Source organism: Syngnathus floridae, chromosome 2 (assembly GCF_059516105.1).
Source record: "Syngnathus floridae isolate MCC-2025c chromosome 2, RoL_Sflo_1.0, whole genome shotgun sequence".
Classification (NCBI taxonomy): Eukaryota; Metazoa; Chordata; class Actinopteri; order Syngnathiformes; family Syngnathidae; genus Syngnathus; species Syngnathus floridae.
This window is the reverse complement of record NC_142414.1, coordinates 13943323-13961389: the sequence shown is the minus strand read 5'-3', so window position 1 is coordinate 13961389 and position 18067 is coordinate 13943323. Positions and strand designations below refer to the sequence as shown.

Here is an 18067-nt window from a genome sequence, read left to right as displayed (position 1 = left end):
TCAAACCAAGATGTACGCATCACACTCATTGGTTAGTTACTGTACTGGATCATCTTGATAGTAAGTTTTTCATTTTGGGGGGAGGGTCTTTCCTTCAGATAAACATAGCATAACACATATAAATCGTAGAGGAAAAATTAATAGGTTACCAGGAATATTGAGAGTTGAATGCTATGCAAATATCATTATCTAGTGATGCTGCACAAACACTGTATAAGATTGTCTAATGTAATATAAATGTCGTGGATGTGAGCCACCCAAAAGACCCAAAAATAAGCAAAGTCTAAGTCAGCTGATGATCATTTATTGATGCTTTGGGAAAGGAGACTAAAATTCTGTGACCCTGCGGAAGGAGCCGATGCCGGGAGAGGAAGCGGCCCAGTCGTCGTGCTGCCGATACTCGCCCTGCTCCAGGAGGTACTGATGACCCCTGTAGTTAGGGAGGTCGTAGAACACCCAGGCGCCGTCGCTCACCACGCAAGAGTAGGCCTCGCGCACCTTGTAGGTGTCATACAGCGAGGGACAGTCGTCGGTGCATTCCACCATCTGGCCGCCAAAGTTTGGCCTCTCGTAGAGCCTCAGCTTCCAGGCGTTGCCATAAACCTGAGAGCACAGGAAAGAATAATTCCCTCGGTAGTTGTGTCGCTCAACATGCATACAGCACTGTTACTAAAACCTTTTCAGCCAGCTGGAAGAGGAGAAAAAAACATGAGCACATCCTCAGCAGAAGTGATGTAAAGTTGGAACCGTGGGTCTAATGTATGACTTCTATTTTGTTTTTCATATTATTTCAAGAGTTAAACAAATTTACTGCCAGCCCAGCGAATGAAGTTATCAGGTCATTGACCTTGATAATTGCTGGTCGAAATAAAGTTCTTTTTGATCAAGTGAGCTTGTGACTCCTACATTTTTGATGGTGCGGCAGGATTTAACGTTGTCGCTGAAGGCCATCCACTGCTGGTTGTCGGCATACTCGCCCGGGTAGAGGATGTACTGGAAGCCCTTGTAGTTGGGCTTCTCGTAGATCACCCACACGCCACTTTCCACCCGGATGGAACTGCAGCGGGAGAAATAGGAGTGCAGGTCTGCGCAGTCGCTGCTGCAGTTGTAGCAGCGGCCCAGGAATTTCTTCTCCTCGTAGAAGGTGATCTTTGGCAAAGAGACGGTTGTGAGTCTCTTGGAGTCAGGAAACAAACAAGCTCTTGAAGCATTGCCATGACATCCTACTAGTGCGCTGAATTGAGTACAATTAGCGGGATATCAAGTAAATGCTCAAATGGCTTCCAGTCATACATGTGCTCCGATCATCTCACCTTCCCCATGGTGATGCTCAGCGATGCTCGGTGCTTGCTGAAGCCCCGTCAAAGTATTTATCGATAAACGAAATGTGCAGAGTGAGGCGAGCCTTTGATACCCAGATGAGGTGGATTTACATATCAGCAAAATGACCCGGTGGTGTTTGATCGGCTTTTGTTCCTCTGTGATAATGAGCTGCTATCAAATGTGTGCTGGGCGGTGGTAGCCCTTGATGGGTGGGTGGCAAAAAACCTTTTGTTTACTGTGCGGGCACATGATAACTGGCCGTGAATGGGGCAGAACAAAAACAAACTAGAAGTTGCAAACTTGCCTCAAACATCGCTTGAGAGTGCTGAGAGTTGCTTTGGGCCAGCCAAAATGGAGTGAACTGAAAACAATGAAAAAATATGTCCAAACGCAACATACTGTACATCCAGAACAGAAGTGCTGAAATCAAAGATATTTTTTTTAATTGTAGCCTCTGACAGTGAGGCCAATGTTCCAGAACCACTAAAGCAAGGAGAGACCTATATTCAGACTATATACTTCAGAACTATGCTGCATTAGGCTAAAATGAGAACCTGATTTCAAAGATTGAAATTTCAGCTTGCTTTATTCAATGAACGACAGAAGCAACTAACAGGTGTCCGTGATGCGGCGGATGGAGCTCAGTCGGATAATGTTGCTGGCTCCCAGCTCGCGGAGGTTGCGGTGCTCGCCGGGCTTCAGGTACAGCATCCTTCCTCGGAAGTTGGGCTGCTCGAACATCAGCCAGTGGCCCTCCATCACGTTGCAGGACTGGCAGTCGGACATGCGCAGACGGTCCACGTTGTCGCAGTCGTCGGTCAGCTCGTGCATCTGGCCTCCAAAGTTCTCCTTCTCGTAGATCCTCACTCGGAATTGTCCTCTATGCTGTGGGACGAGTTGGAGCGATTGATTGATTGATTGATTGATTGATTGATTGATTGATCGATTGATCGATCGATCGATCTTTCCAGCAAGCGTTGTCTTGAAAGTATACATAGTACATACACCTACCAGAGGGATCATACGCGAGGATCTGATGCAGTCACTCATACTGATTCCCATCAGACGCTGGCTGTCTGGATATTCGCCCCTTCTGACCAGCACCTGGTGACCCTTGAAGTTGGGCTTCTCATAGACCATGAAGAGGCCACTCTCCACCCGGCAGGAGTTGCACCTGCTCAGGTAGGTGGTCAGCTCCGAGCAGTCGCTGCTGGTCTCGTAGGAGCGACCCTGGAAGTTGCGGTCCTCATAGAAGATGATCTGTCAAAGACATTTGTCAATAAGATCAATTGCTTTCTTTGCATTGCGATTTGTCTATCACCGTTTCTCACTTACCCTTCCCATGGTCATGGTATTTGTGAGATAACTGCAGATGTACACTTTGGGCATCCACCCCAGTGCCTATTTATACATCTCGCAGGCCTAATGCTAAAGCCCTGATGTCATCACTCTAAATTGTGTGGCGGGTTGTATCACTCACTATAGGGTGACAGCCATCACTGTACTGTAAGTCAGAATGCGGCTTTTGTTACAATCGGATGTTTAATGCTGCAAAACTCAACTATCGAGATCAATGTGGTGGCCTGACACAAAAGGCCTCAAACCGGCTGGAAACTCCTCCATAGAGGATCCGCTGTACAGTTAGTGAGAGGTCATCTGAGGAACGCGGAGCTTCTGTGATGAGCTTGCATTCCCTCTCCAAAATGCAGCCGGCGTACAATAACAAAAGAATGTGCACCAACTGCACTTTGGATGAGTCATGAGGTTTCACACAAAGGTGCCCAAGGTTGTCACTATAAAAGGGGGGCTTGTTGGCATGGATGCAACAACTACAAGCGTCACCATGGGCAGGGTAACAGCCGTCCCGTCGTTGTTACGTGTTGTGATGGTAAAACGTTTCACCTTTGGTGCTTTGTGTCTTCCACGCAGATTGTTTTATTCGAGGAAAAGAACTTCCAGGGTCGCTCTTATGAGTGCAGCAGCGACTGCTCCGACATCCACCTGCACCTGAGCCGCTGCAGCTCTTGCCGGGTGGAGAACGGATGCTTCGTCCTGTACGATCGCTCCAACTTCATCGGGAACCAGGTTTTCCTGAAGAGGGGCGAGTACCCCGACCTGATGCGCGTCGGAAGCATGACTGGCATCGGGACGGTGGTGATGGACACCGTTCGCTCTTGTCGTCTGGTTCCCATGGTAAGAATTTACTCCCGGGGTGCGAGGTTCTGAGCGGTCATATCTGTTCTCTGTCCAACAGCACAGGGGACAGTTTAAAGTGAAGATCTACGAGCTGGAGAATTTCGGGGGCCAGATGCAGGAGCTGCTGGAGGACTGCGAGTCGCTGCAGGACCGCCTGTACATGTCCGACTGCCAATCCTGCAACGTGCTGGAGGGCCACTGGCTGCTGTTTGAGCAGCCCAACTTCCGAGGACGTATGATCTACGTGAAACCCGGAGAGCACAAGAGCCTGCGGGAGAGCGGCCTGAGCAACGTTATGAGAATCAGCTCCATTCGACGCATCATGGATGTGTGCTGATTGCCATTCGTGTTGAATTAGAATAAAAAAATCATAAAGTCTTTGAAAGTGACCTGTGCATTCATTGTGTGGCATTAAATAATCATATGACCGCATAGTTTATTCACATATAGTCAGTCTTTGGTTTTCAAAAGTCCAAATTCCAAATACAAAAAAGTTACAGATTATAAATCCAGATGGAAAATGGTCCAGTGAAACAGCTTCCTCGGAAATCATAAAGTTTCATGTCATCACTGGGCAACGCAATGTTTTGGAATTGAATATTCTGCAGTGCTACAGAAAATAAAATTTGCTGATATTCATGATAGTACATACACGGACTTAAAGCTGATTTTGAAAACAAACAAATACCACCTCTTGTTTTTGGCTCTCCATGAAAAACACAGCATCATCACTTTGGGAGGCGCGCTTTTGTTCTCGTGAAGCCGAGCTCAGAGTGATTGTCACAGTGAGGGCAAACAAAAGCAGAGTCATGAATAGCGTAGAAAAAAATAGCAATGTTGCGCTGACGCTCTAAATCTGAAACGGTTGAAGGAAAGGAAGGAAACATTGGCATAGGTAGTCTTCATTAACAAGAGTTTTCCAAGATCTTGGGTTCAGAGATTTCATTTTGAGGGGGGGGGCATAAGAATGAGAAAATTGCCTTTTTGAGAAAAAAGGTTGCAATGTTCCAATAATAAAAATAAAAAATAATAATTCAGATACAGTATTTTAAAGTGTAATGTTAGGAGCACAAAGGCAAATTTCTTTAAGAAGCAAAAATTGTAATTTTTATGCAAAAAAACAATGATATAATTTGAATTTGATACAAAATGGGGTATGTAGACTTTTTATATCCCATAGTATATAAAAATGTCTGTATTACTAATTATTAATGGATTGCATTAGCCTAAAAAGTGAAATAATACAATAATGATGTGAAATATGCATAAATGTGTTTCATTTAAAAATATGTGCAACATCATTGTGCCATCATAGAGTAAACAAATATTTTTTTACCCAGCTACCAAACTTGCCATCTTACAATAAGGATAAATAATTATAGCCAAACTGACTTATGAAACACCCATCGTCTGTGTTGTCACTTATTAACTGGGCAATTTAAATACCAACACCAAGCTGTTCTGTAAATTGTGACATCCAGAGACGCTGTATTTATGGGGTGTAGCCATAGCTTCCTAGCTAAAAAAAAAAGAAAAAAAGTGCCATTGGGTACCATCTAAGCCCCCAATGAAAAGCAGAAAACCTTAAAAAAAATGGTGAAAAACAATTTAATAGTTTAGCTCCATAATTCAGTACTACGTAGCTGTCAATCTGTGCACATGCATTCATTTTCAAACATCCATCCGTCTTTGTGGGCCACTTACAATGATGTACCTGGCCCCCCGGGCCTTGTGTTTGACACCCATGATGTAAAGGGCTTCGGCAAAGGCAAAACAAAAAGCTATCCAGGCACAGAAAGTACAAAAATATGTATTGTTGGCGAGAAAGTGCTGACCGGCCCACTCATTGTTGCCAGCCCCAATGACACGGGTCACCGGTGGGTTATAAAGGGCCAGAAGCAGCAGTTGTAGTCCGACCGGGTCAGTGACACAATGGGCAAGGTGAGGCTATACTTGTTTTTGCAATTTGTCTCTTCGGGTTATTTCCCGGTCACATTCAATGCAACGCTGTCTGATCCCATCTGAAACCAGGTTCTGGATATTGCTTAACTCTTCTCGCGCCGTCTACATCTAGATCACATTTTACGAGGATCGCAATTTCCAGGGCCGCTCCTACGAGTGCAGCAGCGAATGTCCTGACCTGCACTCGCACTTCAGTCGCTGCAACTCCATCAGGGTGGAAAGCGGTGAATGGATGGTGTATGAGAAACCCAACTTTTCAGGTTATCAGTACTTCCTGAGGAAAGGCGATTATTCAGACTATCAACGATGGATGGGATTCAACGATTGCGTGAGATCCTGCCACGTGATACCTACGAAAGTAAATGTCAGCAGAAATCAATCCATCTAAACATTTATTGTATATCCTACAGTGCTCTGGATTGTCCATGTACTTGTGCGCTCTTTGTCCCTTGAGGTCCATGTACAAGAATGTACGAAAACAATTATAAAATGTTGCTAATTAACACTTGTGCTTTAGTTGTATTAGCGACACAGATATGAACTAGTGCACAGTTTTGTATTACTAGTAACACCAAGTTGTTTTAGTAGAAAAAACATTATTGGTAGGATGTAGTTGCCCTACTAGTGTGGTTGTTTTATTATTAATAATGACGATGACAAAGAACGTACTAGTACAAAAACAATAGTAGGATATCTAATAAATGTTGAAATGCCGAACACTGTACTATATCGCCATCACCACTACGTTCCGATGACGACTAATGGATCATCTTATGGTTTCCTCAGCTTCAAGGTTCACACAGACTTGTCATCTATGAGCGCCCCGAGTTCAAGGGTCAAGCCATGGAACTCATGGACGACTGCCCTTCGCTGTACGAACGCTTCCACCATGACAATATCCACTCCTGCCACAATATCGAAAGCCACTGGCTCCTCTTCGAGCACCCGCACTACAGGGGGCGGCAGTATCTGATGCGCCCTGGGAAATACATGAACTTCAACGAATGGGGCAGCTCAAGTCCGAGGGTGGGTTCCATCAAGCGGATCAGCCTGTAGGAGAAGGGCCTTTGTGCATATTGTTGAAATAGATGACTGTCAATAAATGCTCAAATAAAAATACTCTGTGACTGTACTTTTGCTAAGTGTGATCAGAGTTCTCAAAAACAGAAACCAGTAAATAAATGGTGCGAGTCTGCTTTTAAGAACCATGGCTTGTATCTTGAAAAGTTCATAAAGTGGATCATTTGAATCACAATGCACCACTGTATATTGTAGGTGGCAACAAACACACTGAAAAGGAAGCAAAATCAAACAAGAGTGAGTTAAGCCAAGCATGTTTATTGAGAACAGGGGAAAAGGAAGGAGGTCCTAGATGGAGTCAGTGATCCGCCTGAGGGAGCCGATCCTGGGGCTGGCGCCTCCCCAGTCGCTGAACCGCCGGTACTCCCCGGGCCTCAGGTAGAAGGGCCGACCTCTATAGTTGGGCTGGTCGTACAGCAGCCATTGGCCGTCGACCACGTTGCACGAATTCACGTCAGACATACGCAGGCGGTCCTGGACGTTGGGGCAGTCGTCGCTCACCTCCTGCATTTGACCGCTCATATCCGGGCGCTCGTACAATCGGATTTTGTAGGAGCCTCGGTGCTGCGGAACACACACAGTGTATGGATTCAAGTCAAGAGAGAGTCAGTGCAAAAGATGAATACTTGTCAGAAAAGCTAGTTTAGTTGCTCCCGTTTTGTTTTCACTTCACTGGAGCAGTGAAATGTCTGAAGCACAATTGTAAATCAAGTCATTGCTCACAAGTCAAGGCAAGAAAATTGTCTAATCAAAGGCTCATCTTACCAAAATCTTGTAAGTTGGTGCACGAGCAAGATTTTAAGTGACCATTTTTAAAAACGAGAGTTAATTTTGTCAACTTGTGATGGGCGCATTTACAGACTTCAGCGCCCCCAAACATCTTCAAACCTGACTACAAAGTTTGAAAGTTAAAAAAAGAAAATGTATTGATCAGCGTAATAATTAGTCCATAACATGCCAAACAACAGGCAAGAATGTCGATCATCATTTGTTTTTATCAGCAGATTATCAGTCCGCTTTAAAGGACTGCAAAACTCTGAAAAAAAATACTCTTTGGAGTCTGAAATTCCAAGTATTAGGACAATTTTAAATTAAACAAGGTATTTTTTAAACAATTAATTAATCATCAATTATTCAATAATCGGTTAGTTGTTAATCGATTAATCATTGCACCACTACATTAGAGTATGAATCGCTTCGTACTTGAGACAAAAAGTTATTTCTTTGCACTTGCCAATGGCCTAGTAGTAAAATGAATACAATCCATGATGCTTTGCAAAAAAAAAAAAAGAGCCTTGGCTTAAATTGTCTAAAGAAAGAACAAGCATAACATGTCTCCGATGCCACATTAGGTTTTCAGTGCCATAAATTTGCAACAAACTTACCAACGGAATCATGCGACAGGAACGGATGCAGTCATTGATGCCTATCATGCGCTGGTTGTCCGAATACTCTCCCCTGCGCAGGAAAAACTGGTGGCCCAGGTACTGGGGCCTTTCATACACCATAAAGCAGCCGCTCTCCACCCGGATTGAGTTGCAGCGGTTGAAGTAGGGATGCAAGTCGGCGCAGTCGCTCACGCACTCGTGGTGCCGACCTTGAAAATTTCGGTCCTCGTAGAAAATGATCTGCAGACACACGGTCGGACATGCTCACGGGCTCCATGTGTTATCTACTTTTTGCAAGCTAACAAACCCAACTTACCTTTCCCATTGTTCTCTCTGTGGGCCCAACTAATGCTCAATGGGCATTCGAGGTTGCGACGTCCTTTTATATTAAGTAGCAGTGTGATGGCACAGCATAAAGTATTGTCATCCAAATGGGTTTTTACGAGCTCAAATCTGGTTATGTATGGTGGCGCTGGTGTGATGGCCACTTATTGTTGTCCGCTTCTGACATGTTCATCACTATTGATAAAAACAGTGCAGGGCTCACTGTACCTGGTATCAGCAAAACAGCAGCAGCCTTTATGTGTGGCCTTTTCACTCATATACACCCCAAATGGTGCGAGCTAGGTTGTGGCCATAAATCACTTTGATTGATTAATAGTATATACAAAATATGACTTTATTATAATTATAGCTCAGGACAATAATGAAAAAAGATTGTTTCGACACTTTGCCTCTAAAACATGGCTACAGAGAAGAGCTACTTTACAGAAGTACAACTCCTCTTGCAATTATCTTTCATTCACGCAAAGATACTGAAATAGTTCGGGCATAAACCACACGCAAAAATTCAAATAGGAGAGCAAGAGAGAAGAGAAAGAAAAACTCAAGGAAGGAAGGAAGGAAGGCAATGGCGCTTTAAATTGATACACAACCCAAGCTCCTCTTAAATAAATAAAAGATATTTAAAACATAAATATTTTGGTCCAGATTTTAGTGAAGTTGACAGACATGATTTGCTTTCACTGGCCACACAAAATGATCTGGCGGATCAGATACGATCCCCAGTTCTTGTCTTTGACACCCATGTCAAGGGTCAAGGGTGAACGTCATTAGTAATGGCCAATATTGATGAAATGACGCCTCCTTGTGGCCAATAGTGTTTCACTATACTTAGAGCTCTCTTTCTCTCTCTCTGCACTTACCCTTTTGACTTCGTTACATAATAAAACTAATTGTTGTAGAATTTAAAATGTTACCAGTACTCTTATAAATCTGAGATTATTAGTAACGTTAAATCTAAGACAATAAACAAAAGTATATCAGTAGACATTTCCTGCTATCTTTTCGACAGGCCATTCTACGAATAGTAATGACAAGGGCGTTTGTGACAATCGAGGAAAATTTATGGATTTACCCAAACGGCTGTTGGGCTTGAAACTGGCTTATCGACGAATACATTTCGGCTTGAACCGGCTGCTGTAGAAACTTTACACTCCCACCCCCACATAAAGTTTAAGCTTTAGAAACTACAACTGTGTTTGTGCTAAATTTGCAAGAACAAAAATCATACAACAGAAGTCTAAGCAGTTTGAATGGGACACTTTAATTACACTTCACCCCATAAATTTGCATTGTATGTGTGTGTGTGTGTGTGTGTGTGTGTGTGCGTGTGTGTGTGTATGCATATAATACAGTACTGTACATGTCATAGAAAAACAGACATCTGTAAATTAACAAACATAAGGGGGGGAAAAATACGACCCATAAAAAATAATTTGTCTTCTTTATATTTCCAGTAAATATGAATACGTATCAGAAAAATAAATTCCCTCTTCCCTGCCCCTCTTTGACATCACTAAACTCCTCAGCCTATGGCTAGAAAGGAAGAGCGGGGCCAAAGAGGATTTGACACATTTATATACTGTTCTACAACAACCCCCCCACCTCATCGTAGCTATGCTACGTTTATCTTAGCAAACAAAAGAGAAGACTGGAGGAAAGCTCTTATTCTAAAAGCACCTCCACCAATCATCAAAGACAGCTCCAGGATTTTTTTTTTCTCCTGGGACTTACATGGTTCTTGACCAGGACAGAGGTGGCTGAGAAAATAATTGATTAATATATTTTACAGTACAAAAAAAAAATGCTGAAGGGGCTTAACTGGGGCTACACAGATTTCTGACAGGGCTATAACTCCCTTTAAGTGTAGCGCCACTCCTTACAGCTGTATTGAGACCTAAACAGCCAATCTTGCAGAGGCTCCCAAGTGACGTCATCAATATAAAAACATTCTTCTTGTTCTGCTGGTGAAAGGAAAAGTTCATCCAAAATGTTCTGTCATGAATGGCTTAGTGTAGGCCATGCCCACTAGAGAGAGAGAAAGAGGGAAAAAAAACATCACATCTGCGTCACTGGCAACGTCTTTAAGGCTTTTTTGGGGCATTCTTGTTCTCTTCAATAGACAAAATAAAGCAGCGGCTCTCTCTGCTAGAAAAATAGAACAGTCGAACGCGATGGCTTAGTGCTGCGTTCAGGAGACTGGGAAACGGTACCGTCTCACAGACGGCGTTTTTCTAACCCAGGAGTAAACTGCATTTGGCTCTAATTGGACATCTTTGGCAGCTTCATTTTTGCGACGAGGATGCACGAGCTTTCAAGCAAGGGTGAGCAAACTTTTGCATTTGATTTTTAAAATGAACCCAGATGACTAAACTAAAAGAGAAAGTAATTTTCTTTGTTCCTAATTGTATAATTTACATTGGACTTGATTAAAATTAACCAATTATTTAATAAAGCATTATTGTTTGTTTGTGCCGATATTTTGCATTGAATGTAAAATAGTTTATTTTAGCAGAAAATGCTGCATTTTTTAATTGTAAATTCCATAAATTCTAATTAATAGGCCAATTATTTGAATTGAATTTCTTTTATGATTAAAAAAATATATTACATTATTCAATGAGATAAATGGATAAAAAAAATAATAAATATATTTTAAATCGCTAACTTTGGGAGAAAATGCAGATAAATTAATGCAACAAATATTGCAGGACTCCTGATAATGTAAATGCTTGATGGGTCTGATTCAACTACGGAATGGTCATATGTAGGCCACCCGTGATTTAGAGGATTTCCATCTTTTACATCCAATCATCATCATCACATGTAGAGAGGCCTCAGGGATCAATGCTCGGCACCCATGGGTTTTTCATTTACTGACCCATTTGCCCAAAAGGCCGAAAAAACAGTCACTGTGTCACTCAGCGTCCAAAATAGTCCAGCTGTGTGTGTAAACAACAGTCAATGTCGGGTTCCCATGGATAACATAGGAACGTAAAAACAAACAACAACTGCTTAATGTTCTTCTGTCCTCTGTGATATGTTCAAGGTCATCACAGACATTGTCATTGTGCATCAAATTGGGGCTTTAAGAAGGTGCAGTGGCAACTATCCTCCAGTAGAGGGTGCTCAAAAAGCCCGCAGATGGAATGGAGCCAGGAATAGTATCCTGACGAGACCCGGCAGCACCGAGGAAGGTCTGCGGGTGCACCCAAAACAAAAAAAAATCTCTGGACAATGAACCATGGGCCATGTTCATCATCTTTATCATGCTGTCCAGTAAGGCATAGCCTGAAACAAAAACTCACCCCAAAAAGAATGATAATCAGACTGAAGACATGAGCATCCATTGTTGGTAAAAGACAATGTCAGCCAGCAGGGAATAAATAGGAAAAAAAGGAAGCCTCATCCTCATAAATATTAATGAGAAGGCAGAGCTTTAGCTCTTTGGGGGCAAAAAATATTTTCCTCTTCTTTGTAAACAGGAAAAATCTGATGCATCTTCCTGTGGGTCACTCCAACTGGAGAAGGTACGGCGACGGTGATGCCACCATCTTGGCAAGTGGCGCAAATAACACAGCAGCCTTCTGACGCGCAAATGCAACGTTCAGGGCTTCTGGGGACCGGGTGACAGAACCACAGGGGTGGAGAGACCGTCTACACTCAGCGCCGGGATGTGGATTTGGTTACTGCCGTTTGTCGGGAACTGGAAGAGACAAGCCATTTACAGTCAGATCACCAACTGCATTTGACAAACTAGGCCATTTACAAAACCTAATGCAGAACTCAGACCACTGGCGGAAAATACAATTATGTTAAGTCGGGATCTGTTGGGGAAAAAAATGCCAGTTAAAGTGAAGAAATTTAGCAATTTGCAAAGTAGAACAAAGCAAGGCACATGAATTCAACACTAATTGCTCTAGTGAGCCACATAAAGTGATGCGACAGGCCACATAAGGCCTGTGGGCCTCATGGTTAACACCCATGGTTAAAATTATCAATACAGCCATAACCTAAAAATAACCTCTGCCAATTGCAAGAGTCACTGTATTTTTAAGCGGTTTCCTTTTCCTGAGAGGAGAGGAAATGGCGAGGGCCACTTACCTGGAAGGAGAGTTTGGCGGGCGAGCGAGGCGCGATGGGACTGAGCGTACTCCAAAAGTGGATGGTGGATGGGAGGGGACTGGGAGTCAACAGGACCGGAGTCTGGGAGGCAAACAAGTCAGTTGGTTCAGTAGCGTGTGCGACACATGGGCACTGACGGCATTACTCCGGCCGAGCGTGGGCTTACCAGAGCGTGCGAGGTGATGACTGTGGGCGTCAGCGTGTTGGTTGCTGAGCCGGGTGCAAGCAAACTATTAACGGCGGCATTGACCTGCCAGAGATAAAAACAGGAAGTGGTTTCATGAGCCAGCAGGATGTGTGTGTAGCATCGCCACCTAAACTGATGTCGGTGTCATCACCTTATCCAGAGAGAGGCCTGGGGGGAGGGAGGGCAGCTCCAAGCCTCTGGGCTTCTTCGGTTTGGGAGGAATGACGTCTGGACTGGAGATCGACGATGTCACTGCAGGCGCAGACCCTACCACATATACCAAATCTGTGTTGATGTTTCAGTGCATGTTTTCACAAAAGGGACATGGTTCCAAGAAGGAGGCATTTATTTTCACATTATCGATAAAGAAATAAATATTTACTTCTAGTATTATTTCTGTGGAAGTTGATGCAAGCTCGTGCTCGGAAAACCAATGACAGTGAGACCTGGAAGGGTGTGATTGGGCCGAACGGTCCCTCCCGACCAGAACCTGAGTAGGGTTTTGTTCCTGGACTTCTGTGCTCATCATGGATTGTTGATAACAAAGACAATGTTAAAACATAAGGGCTTCCATACGTGCACTTAGCATCAGGATACCCTCGGCCGCAGTTCGATTTTCGACTTTGGTCGTGTCATCAATCTTGCGGCTGCATGTCTTAGTGAAGGGTGGGGCGACGCTGTCACCAACTGGTGGTGGGGAAATATGCCAGTCCAACCTGGCAGACCCAAACATAATGTGAAGGTCTGCTGGGAACATTGAGCAGAGTCCCCGTTAGAAGGAGTTACAGCTTCTACTTCTAGCAGAATTTCACTCAAATCCCAGAGGAGGCGGGGGACATTGAGTCAGAGTGAATCATGTTCCACACCTCCAATTTCAAGGCAGATGACCAGTTATGTTGCCGATACCTGACGAAATGGCAATCCCCGAATCTGCATCAACTTTCTCGCTCGCTACCTGATTGTGTGTCTTTTCCTTCTCCCTCTGGTCTCCCCTCCCGAGGCTGGGTGCTGGGAACGGGCAAAGCTTCAACAATGGTGAGGGTTGTCTGAGGGTCTCCCGTGCCGCAAATGTGAGGAACCTGAGAAAGGCAAGACAAGAGATGAGTAAACAGATAGCGATGACACCATCCAATATAGAATCAAAAGGAATTATTTGTTGACGAAAGGCTTGCAGCACAACTTACTCGCTTAGAGTACTGACAAAATGAAAGCACCATGCTGCTCACAGAATATGGTGGCAAAAAAAAATGCTTGCATATGCAACAGGTTTGAATTATTATTTCATGGGCCGAAAATGACAGACTGGTTTGCATTCTAAAACTCTCTTGCGAACGCCATTAAATGAATTTTTTTTCCATTGATATCAAAATGCCCAAGATCCTTTCGTTATGCAAAACCGCTTTTACCTCTTCCACCCGTTTATCCTCCAGCTCAACCATCTCCAGAAGCTCCTCCTCTGACGGCAGGGTCTCCTCCTTGATGACAACGGGCGGTGGGGGCGGGCGTGTTATGGGTGGCCCAACGGAAGGAGGTGTGGACGTCATGGCAGCGCGCTGTTGCTGCGATGGAGGAGGGTTGATGATGACCAAGACGGGCTGAGAGGGAGTCGGGTGGGGAGGCAAGCCAGCAACATTGGCCAATCCCCCGCTGTCATCCTGCGGTGGCGTTTGGGGGCTCACAGTCGCGTGGGGAGGCTGGACAGAACTGACCGAGCCCCCGACAGGAGCCAATGGAAGGAGTGGGGTTAGGGAGGACGGGTCCTTGACACTGGTGAGGTAAATGTGGGGATGGTCGATCAAAGGCGGTCCTGGAGGATTCTGGAAGACACACAGGACAACTTGTCAGCACATATTTGAATTCACACCAGCACTAATTTAAGCACAGGTTTCTCCACATAATTGCCACTCAAAGATTGATTGATTGATTGATTGATTGATTGATTGATTGATTGATTGATTGATTGATTTTTCTAACCGACCCTCTCTCATTGACTGTCCTTTTCTCCAATTTTGCACTCTGGCCAACGTACTGTCTAAGTATGTCTTTGGCGCCACCTTGTAGGGTCTTGGTGCAAAGGAACCATGTTGAAGTGAGTTGAGGAGCTTTGTGTGGGGCTGAATTTTCCCCAAAAAAGTGCTGGCTTCAAACTTGGAGCAATTGACCAAAATCTCTTGGATAAGTTTGTCTTCAATGGAACAAAATACAAAATAACACAATAAGCCTAAAATGTTGCGTTCCGAGAAAAACGGCTGTCCTACTGCGTCTTTTCAGAGACGGCTTCTTGAGATGACCCTGACCTGTGAATGACTGGGGGTGTTGGCAGTCTGGGGGCTGACGACAGGCGTAGGGCACGGTGAAGGATGCGTGACAATCACCTGGCGAGACGAATCGGCAAGCACTGACGGAGGGGAAACCTGGGAGGAGGCGGGAGAGGAGATTTAGCAGGGCGCGGTCCAGGATTTTTGCGCTGGTCTCCCTCACCTCTTTGGGCGCACGGTCCAGCTTGGGGACAGGGTCTAGTAGCAGTTCAGCTTTGACGGGTCGAGGGTTGGGCGCGGCCTGCAGCGATTGGATGGTGAAGGTGGAGTACAGGCCCGACTTCATGTAGTCGTTTCGAGAACTCTTTTGCGAGTTGCCGGGCGATGACTTCTGACGATCAACGTATGAATCAATCAATCATTTGCACTTGTGACGCATCTTTTTGGGTCCGCGAGTCTGCCCCCACCTGTACTACATTCTTGGACGGGCAGCTTTTTGTTTGGCTATTGGCGTCCGGGTTGTCCTGTCTTTGGCTGTCTTCGGGATTGTGTGTCCCGTCCGGCAAGGACGGATCAGGCTGGCTCACAAACCTGTACACAAACTTCTGTCCGCTCACCTTCTTGATGATATTCTGGGAAAATATGCACAAACATATGGTATTCATTTCATTTTATTACATGCAAATATCCTCTTGGTATAAAATCTGTGATTGCATTTTTCGCTTGAAAATATGCTTTTTATTAAAGTCTTAATTTTAGCAGGGTGACAACACTTGTTAGAGTAGAATGCAGTAAGACCTTGTCATAGTAGTATCTGAGCGCGCGGCTGAGTTTGTCGTAGTTCATGTTGTGTTTGTTCTTGCGCAGGCCCCACAGGCGAGCCACTTCTTCGGCATCTAGCAGCTTGAACTCTCCGTCCTCGCCGGTCCATGAAATCAAATGACGCTGGCGCTGGTCGTCCAGCAGATGGAGCAGGAACTGCCAGAGTGTGATAGACGGGTCCATGGCTGGAATGGCAGAAATTCAACAAGGATGCTCACAAGATCGGGTGATGATTTATTACAATAAAGTAATCAAACTGCACTGACACATGGACACGCAGAACCTCCTCACACATGCAAATAAGCATTATTGTCAATGACCGAGCCGTTATGCAACAAACGCGTCAATCATCTCAGATATCACCATGGCAACCAGTAACCATGGAGCTTCAGAGCCGTGCCGCTCTGCTCAAAGGCACTTCAGTTGCTGTGTGCTGCAAACCACACTGACAAGACAGAGCTGATTCCAGGTCAGCCTAAAGTGGACCATCACGTTCTGGCACCACCGCTCCTTGGTCTTAACTTCCATCCTCCACCATCAAACCACAACACTCCGAATTCCTCAGGTGGATGACACACCCCCATTTCATTATCACTTGTGACAGCACTGCCTCGCCAACTGACAACATCCATCAGAGCGGACGTAGCATCTGTAAAGCTGATCTTTTCTACAGACAAAGTGCTGCCGGATGTAGTGGTATTAGCACTTTGTGGTCTTAGTATGTAGGGCTGTATAATTTATTGACTTTTAATCATGCTTGCTACTTTGGCTGGCACAATTAAATTAACCTGATCCTTGGCGATATGTACAGTTAAAACACAGGCTGTGCTGCATTGCTAGTCAAGCACTTTCTCAACTAGTTGTCAGCCAAACAAAAGGGTCGCACTAGACGTACTGTTATGTAGTCCCGATGGCAAAAATGAGCAGCAGTGGTCGCCAAGGCAACAACCAGAAAAAGATGGAAGTTCAGAGCTTCCTTGCATAGAAGAAATTACTGACATCCCATCATGCCTTGTCAACACACACGCACAAATACAATAACAGTGATGAGTGAGTGCACTATACTTGGCACCCAAAGAAATACAATTCAAACATGTTGCGCTATCACGCATGCATACACAAGCGCAGGCAGGCACACGCCTTACCGTTGATGAGCGGGTTTGAATCCATCTTGCTCAAATTGCTCTTATCGTTGTTACGCGTGCACCAGCCGTCTCACAGATCCTCCATGTTGTTTTGTGTTGGTCCTCTTCTTTCCCACCGCCCCTCTCGTATTTGTTTGCTCAAGTGTGTGTGTTTGTGTGTACGCGTGTCCGTGTTTGCGGCTGTCAGAGCAGCAGCTTGTCGGCGGACTTGCGGCTGTTACGTAACCGCTCCGAGGCGCCACTGCCGGGATCCGCAGCCTCCATGCTAACAACCAAACCTCCAAATGTAGAAACTTAAAAACCAAAACAAAACAAGAGGCTCGATAATAAACAACAAGCCCCCCGCCCCTCCTAAAAAAACTAAATAGAATAGTGCCTCTACGCACTTAAAAACTTAAAGACAGATGTCTAATGTGCTGAGTCTGTCCACTTGTGCGTTTTACGAGGACGACGATGGAGTTGTTTTCTTCTGCGCGTTGCTAAGTGCTAAGCTAAACTGCCCACTTTCAAATCTCGTCCGCCCCCGGTGGTTCTCGCGGTGTCTACTGAAAGTTGAGTTAATTTTTTTTTAAGAGTCCGGGCAAGCAAAATTCAATTTCCCTGGAGTGGAGTGTATTTGTTTTGTTAGCCTATCGTGCTAAGTCATCTAGCTCGTTAGCCTTAGCTCTTGTGACAGCTCTCAAGAACCCCACGCCTCTCGGGTGTACGTCAGCCCGCCGACGCCACGCCACTGCGGGGGCTGCTGCCACTAAGTTCATCCCAGAAAGCCAGAAAGCTCTGCCTTGAAACGTCAAAAAATCGTCAGCGAAATCGGCACGTGCAATTTCCGAGTGTAAATCAACGAAGAAACCAAAATTTGATCGCCTATTTGTTTTTGTTTTTCTCCCACTTCCGGTTTGGACGAACGCTTCCACCTCACTAGTTTTTACCTGCGTTGAGTTCCGTGGTTAAAAAACTTCGGTTTCCCGTCTATTACTTTCAGACTAAAAGTTTTGCTGGCGTTCCATCGGTTCCGAGATTTTGATAACATGCTGCTCTTGGCAATTTCTTTTCAGATCCTTAACTCCAGGGTTGTCAAAACGTTCTCCTGCAAGGGTCAAATGCAAAAAGGGGTAAAAATTGCAATTTGAGAAACTTCTAACTGACCCATGTTCTTACAAAAAAAAAAAAAGTGCGTGTGGAATCTCGTATTTTAGATTGTATTTCATATATGTAACTTGTGTACAACATAATAGTAAT

At 44.7% G+C, this 18067-nt stretch overlaps 6 protein-coding genes across 9 annotated transcripts; 2 read left to right on the top strand and 4 right to left on the bottom strand.

Annotated features, from left to right (window-relative positions):
• Window positions 1–288: 288 nt before the first annotated feature.
• LOC148401978 (gamma-crystallin M2-like) lies at window positions 289–1480 on the bottom strand. Its single transcript, XM_088366984.1, has 3 exons — window positions 1314–1480; window positions 907–1149; window positions 289–603 (listed from the first exon to the last, which is right to left on the bottom strand). The coding sequence occupies exons 1-3, from the start codon at window positions 1320–1322 to the stop codon at window positions 328–330; spliced, it is 528 nt and encodes a 175-aa protein (XP_088223110.1). The 5' UTR covers window positions 1323–1480; the 3' UTR covers window positions 289–327.
• Window positions 1481–1890: 410 nt separating this feature from the next.
• LOC148401977 (gamma-crystallin M3-like) lies at window positions 1891–2828 on the bottom strand. Its single transcript, XM_088366952.1, has 3 exons — window positions 2659–2828; window positions 2335–2583; window positions 1891–2208 (listed from the first exon to the last, which is right to left on the bottom strand). The coding sequence occupies exons 1-3, from the start codon at window positions 2710–2712 to the stop codon at window positions 1933–1935; spliced, it is 579 nt and encodes a 192-aa protein (XP_088223078.1). The 5' UTR covers window positions 2713–2828; the 3' UTR covers window positions 1891–1932.
• Window positions 2829–3069: 241 nt separating this feature from the next.
• Window positions 3070–3897, top strand: LOC148401976 (gamma-crystallin M3-like). Its single transcript, XM_088366939.1, has 3 exons — window positions 3070–3175; window positions 3253–3516; window positions 3578–3897. Exons 1-3 carry the CDS (start codon window positions 3083–3085, stop codon window positions 3854–3856), a joined length of 636 nt encoding a protein of 211 aa, XP_088223065.1. The 5' UTR covers window positions 3070–3082; the 3' UTR covers window positions 3857–3897.
• Window positions 3898–5384: 1487 nt separating this feature from the next.
• On the top strand, window positions 5385–6613 carry LOC148401975 (gamma-crystallin M2-like). Of its 2 annotated transcripts, none has more exons than XM_088366974.1 (3): window positions 5385–5460; window positions 5594–5839; window positions 6268–6613. In XM_088366974.1, the coding sequence occupies exons 1-3, from the start codon at window positions 5452–5454 to the stop codon at window positions 6535–6537; spliced, it is 525 nt and encodes a 174-aa protein (XP_088223100.1). In that variant the 5' UTR covers window positions 5385–5451; the 3' UTR covers window positions 6538–6613. The 2 variants fall into 2 exon arrangements, with proteins under 2 accessions (XP_088223100.1, XP_088223090.1); XM_088366964.1 differs by having other exon boundaries at window positions 5594–5845.
• Window positions 6614–6799: 186 nt separating this feature from the next.
• LOC148401974 (gamma-crystallin M2-like) lies at window positions 6800–8408 on the bottom strand. Its single transcript, XM_088369057.1, has 3 exons — window positions 8266–8408; window positions 7947–8189; window positions 6800–7125 (listed from the first exon to the last, which is right to left on the bottom strand). The coding sequence occupies exons 1-3, from the start codon at window positions 8272–8274 to the stop codon at window positions 6850–6852; spliced, it is 528 nt and encodes a 175-aa protein (XP_088225183.1). The 5' UTR covers window positions 8275–8408; the 3' UTR covers window positions 6800–6849.
• A 1128-nt stretch (window positions 8409–9536) lies between these two features.
• Window positions 9537–17789, bottom strand: elk1 (ETS transcription factor ELK1). Of its 3 annotated transcripts, none has more exons than XM_088367493.1 (11): window positions 16829–17789; window positions 15660–15868; window positions 15329–15493; window positions 15085–15252; window positions 14979–15017; window positions 14010–14420; window positions 13559–13682; window positions 12755–12870; window positions 12583–12666; window positions 12396–12497; window positions 9537–11997 (listed from the first exon to the last, which is right to left on the bottom strand). In XM_088367493.1, the coding sequence occupies exons 1-11, from the start codon at window positions 16851–16853 to the stop codon at window positions 11899–11901; spliced, it is 1542 nt and encodes a 513-aa protein (XP_088223619.1). In that variant the 5' UTR covers window positions 16854–17789; the 3' UTR covers window positions 9537–11898. The 3 variants fall into 3 exon arrangements, with proteins under 3 accessions (XP_088223619.1, XP_088223602.1, XP_088223611.1); XM_088367476.1 differs by having other exon boundaries at window positions 14901–15017; window positions 16829–17788; XM_088367485.1 differs by having other exon boundaries at window positions 14901–15017; window positions 15085–15249; window positions 16829–17787.
• Window positions 17790–18067: the final 278 nt, after the last annotated feature.